Source organism: Arachis ipaensis, chromosome B01, assembly GCF_000816755.2.
Source record: "Arachis ipaensis cultivar K30076 chromosome B01, Araip1.1, whole genome shotgun sequence".
Classification (NCBI taxonomy): Eukaryota; Viridiplantae; Streptophyta; class Magnoliopsida; order Fabales; family Fabaceae; genus Arachis; species Arachis ipaensis.
In genome coordinates this window covers 29697423-29701779 of record NC_029785.2, presented here as the reverse complement: position 1 = coordinate 29701779, position 4357 = coordinate 29697423, and the positions used below count along the sequence as shown (strand labels likewise).

The following is a 4357-nucleotide window of genomic DNA, read 5'->3' as shown; positions in this document are numbered from 1 at the left end:
TAAAAGTTTTTACTTATTATAATTATATATAGGTTGTAATATTTTACTATTAGAATGGCGCAACTGACAACGTAACATTCTAGTAGTGAAGGTGTTACGTACTTCCCTTCTCTTCTTTCTCTTTGCTTCTTGTTCTCTCTTTCTACTTAGATACAACTGTCATATACCTTTCTCTAAGGTGGAAACTTTTGTTAGAAGAGTGGCACTAATCAAGTAATCATTATATAGATAACCTATTACGATTAGTCCTTTTGGGTTGACTGTACTAATTCTCAATGAGACCATGATTATTGTGAGTTAGGTATTTTGTTAAGAAAACAAAAAACTCGATGCGAGACTTATAAACAATAAGGGAATGCTTAGCACAAGAGCGAAAAAACAAAAAATTTGGTTGTCCTCGGTTCACTATCTTTTTTTGGCTGTGAACAAAATCGGATTTTTTGGGCTCATGTCTTACAAAGTTGGATGGTGATGTGGGGGTGGCCGATTCTCTTTCGTGCTTTGAAACTTAGTGTGGTAGGAGTGTGGCAACTCGCAAGGAACAATAGAAAGAGATGGTCTTGGTGTATACCGAAGGCAAGAAATAATAACATTTTCAATAGGGCTTGATAGACATTTTGAGTGCGAAAGTTAACTGGAATTTGACACGTATTCAAGAGTACAAAACCCAATATTTAGGAATGTGTTTTAGAAGGACATCACGAAAAGAAATATAATTATTTCTCCAAATATAAAAATGTAATTCATAATGAAAGAAATTATACATAACAAATATAAATGTAATTCCATTGAGCTCGTAAACCCATTCAACTACCCCACTATACCCGTTCCTGTGTACAAGATTAACGGATTTCAGTTATTTTGATTGTTTCACAATAACACAAGATCGACATTGATCCCGCTAGAGAAACCATTCATCCATTTCCTCTAACCTTTGTGATCGGAACAGGATGAGGAATGCGGTGGTGGTAGCGGCAGCCGTGGGGACCGCGGTGGCGGTGGTGGCAGCAGGGGCATTAATTAAAAGATGGAAGCTTATGAAAGAGCAAAGATTGAAGCATGCAAGGAACATAATTCGGAGGTTCGCAAGGGAATGTGGCACCCCAGTGTCAAAGCTATGGCAAGTTGCTGATGATTTGGTCTCTCACATGAAAGCTTCTCTTGCTTCTCCTTCTTTAGATGAATCCTCATCATTGTCCACACTTAACATGATCATTTCTAATGTTACGTCCCTTCCTAATGGGTAATATTCATCAACTCATACATCTTAATTTGAAAACTACTTTATCCAAATTAAGAATATAATGAATGCTTTGGAAGCTGTTGGCAGAGATGAAGAAGGATTCTTTTATGGGGTGAATTTGCATGGGACAAACTTGTTGTTCTTGTGTGCGCGGCTTGGTGGAAAGAACAAACCTATATCTGATCTTCAAAGGGAAGAGGTTTCCATCCCTCCACATGTCTTGGCTGGTTCTTCCATGGTACTTTTACTATCAGCTAATTATTATGAGTTGAATATATGTCTATCAATTTTCTTTCTATATCTTACAACTATTCTAAGCTTAATATCAATACACTTATAACAAAAAGGAAAGCTCAATCAAGTGGTGCGGTTCGATTTCTTATTCCTATGAATAAATAGCATTATCTAATCAACCATGTAAAATTAATTGGGGTTTCGTACCAGAAAGAGAATAATTACTACTGCTAGAGGTGGATAATATTCTGAAAACTCAAAATTACAAAAATGGTGGATATAATTCTTTCTTCTTTATGTTTTTACTCATATTACAATTGTTAGTTGTCAAGCTAGTTTTAGTTGTTAAAATAATATTCTTAAAATGAAAATAAAAAAATAACACTCTGCTCACCCCTTTAATAAGGAATTGCAACAATGACTCTTCCAGCTCCATCATATTGGCCACATTTCATGACCCTGCAAAGGTGAAATTAACTACCTAGCAAAATAAAATATGTGAAAATTCACGTGCAATTGTATTTATATGAACTTAATAGTTGAAAATTATTATATGAAAATTTAGTCAACATATTAAATTAAATTATTTAACTATTTTTAGCTATCAATTTCACATCTGCATATAACTTTCTATCAATAAAACATTACTATCACCATATAAATATCCCCCAACTGCAAATTTTAGCATATCATCACCTCTATACGAAGTTCCTTGGGAACATGTCCATTTTTTTTACAGCTACATCATTTCCATGCATTTTTCTCGAATATTTCCGTAGTTTCCATCCATTATCATCGATAAGCATCCATCTTTCTTTGTTTCTCTTTCCTTTTCATTTTTTAGTTTCTTAATTTGATGGATATGATTTAAACGTACACATGATTATTATACTTTAATTACTATAATGTGGAAGTTGGTTGTTTGTGACAGGAAATAACTGACTTTGTGGTTACGGAGATAGCAAACTTTGTGTCATCTCACCCTGTGATTGATGAGGATGATAACTCAAAAAGGAAAATGAATTTGGGCTTCACTTTATCTTTTCCAGTTGATGATGCTCTTCCTTTCACCGGCACTACATTTCAAAGAAAGAACTCCAATGACCCGGTTCAGTTTCTTCACCCATCTCTCTTCTCTTCATAATGCATACATATATTTAAGGTTTAAATATAATGTGATGCGTAAATACCAAAAAGAAATATATAATGTGATGCATTAATAATAAAACTTATTTTTAGTGTAATGATAACTATTTAAATTAAAAGTGTACATAAAAGTTAGTTAATATTTCTTAAGAGAATCCATGCTAATTACCAACACTTGAGCATTATTCAAATTGTAAAACCAGGTTCGCAAAGGATTGATGAAAGATCTTAATAAAGCGCTAAAGAATCTTGGGACCAAAATGCATGTTTTTGCACTGGTTAGTAGCTTTGCTCTCTCTCTCTCTCAGTCAATTTTGTTTGTAAATGTACATTCTCTGTTTATCTATACACGTATATAAACAGAGAATTGAGTTACTTTATTTTTTTTATTTTTGGTTTCTTCTTATATTTTAAAGAAAAATCCTAAAATTTTAACCCAAAATCATTAATTATAATATTTAAAAAAATTTGTCTTCACTAATATCAATGACTATTTCACAAACTAATTAAAAATGACAAAGAAACGAAGTTAGTTTGTATTAACTAATATTAACTTGTATATATATTTTATGTCCAAAAAAGTTATTGGATTAAAGAAATTAATTAGCAGTGAATAGGTTGATGAAACAATTGGAGGTTTGGCCGGAGGTAGATATTACAACAGGGACAGCGTGGCTGCAATTACTCTAGCTATGAGAACCAATGCTGCTTATACAGAACCATCTGAAGATCCTAATTCTCCTGAGCTGGTTAGTCACACTATATCATAATTTATTCATAAGCTATATATAACATCATATGTATTATTCACTAGGTGATTACTCTCGTACAGTACAGAAATACAAAAAGAGGAATAAAGTGAAAGGAGCATATAATTTATATTATGAGTCTCCTATTAGTGATTCACTTATTCACTACACATATTATTGCCTGTTTTTTTGCCGGTTGTTATTAAAAAATTGTCACACACATACACGTGCATTATACATCAATTATGAATAATTAAGCAATTTAATTAATAAAATTGGACTGTAGTATTGCAGGTAATTAGCATGGAGTGGGGAAACTTCAGATCCCCTCATCTTCCATTGACATCATTCGACACTAGATTAGATTCGGAAAGCTCAAATCCTGGTAGCGGGGTATAGTAATTAGTAGAGCTACTGAAATATCATTTAATTAATTACTTTTTGTAATATATTTTGTATGACGACAGACTCATTAATCTCTGTTTATTTATTTTTTGGACCATATATAGGTCTTTGAGAAGCTGATTTCAGGAATGTATTTGGGAGAAATTGTGAGACTTGTCTTGTTGAAGCTGGCTCACGAAACAGCTCTATTCGGTAGTAAGGTGCCTCCAAAATTGATGATTTCCTATGGACTAAGGTATACTAAAATAATAATACAGTATGTGATCCAACCAAGCCAAGCACAAGTCTCCTCTGTTGGTAAAAAGATTGACTATGTTATGTGTACATTAAAATTAACCACTAAAATCAGTTATTATTTATATAAAATATATGTTGTAATATAAATATACATTGAAAATAAATTAAATTACATATGTATTACAAATACATTGGTGACTGATTTAGTAGATGAATATCATTTTTGTAAAAAATATATATTTAAGGGGATAATAAAAAATTAATTTAAATTAATTTAAAATTATTTTATTTTTTTTATTTTCTTTATTTTTTATATTTTTAATGACCATTAAAATAATCGAAT

At 31.8% G+C, this 4357-nt stretch overlaps 1 protein-coding gene across 1 annotated transcript in view; it reads left to right on the top strand.

The window, feature by feature from the left end:
• Nucleotides 799-4357, top strand: part of LOC107604932 (probable hexokinase-like 2 protein) — a 4592-nt gene continuing 1033 nt past the window's right edge. Inside the window, exons 1-7 of the mRNA XM_021108768.1 lie at nt 799-1243; nt 1331-1481; nt 2409-2585; nt 2827-2901; nt 3241-3372; nt 3667-3765; nt 3882-4012. Coding sequence (XP_020964427.1) covers nt 951-1243; nt 1331-1481; nt 2409-2585; nt 2827-2901; nt 3241-3372; nt 3667-3765; nt 3882-4012 — 1058 coding nt within the window. The 5' untranslated portion in view covers nt 799-950. The remainder of the gene's footprint in view (nt 1244-1330; nt 1482-2408; nt 2586-2826; nt 2902-3240; nt 3373-3666; nt 3766-3881; nt 4013-4357) is intronic.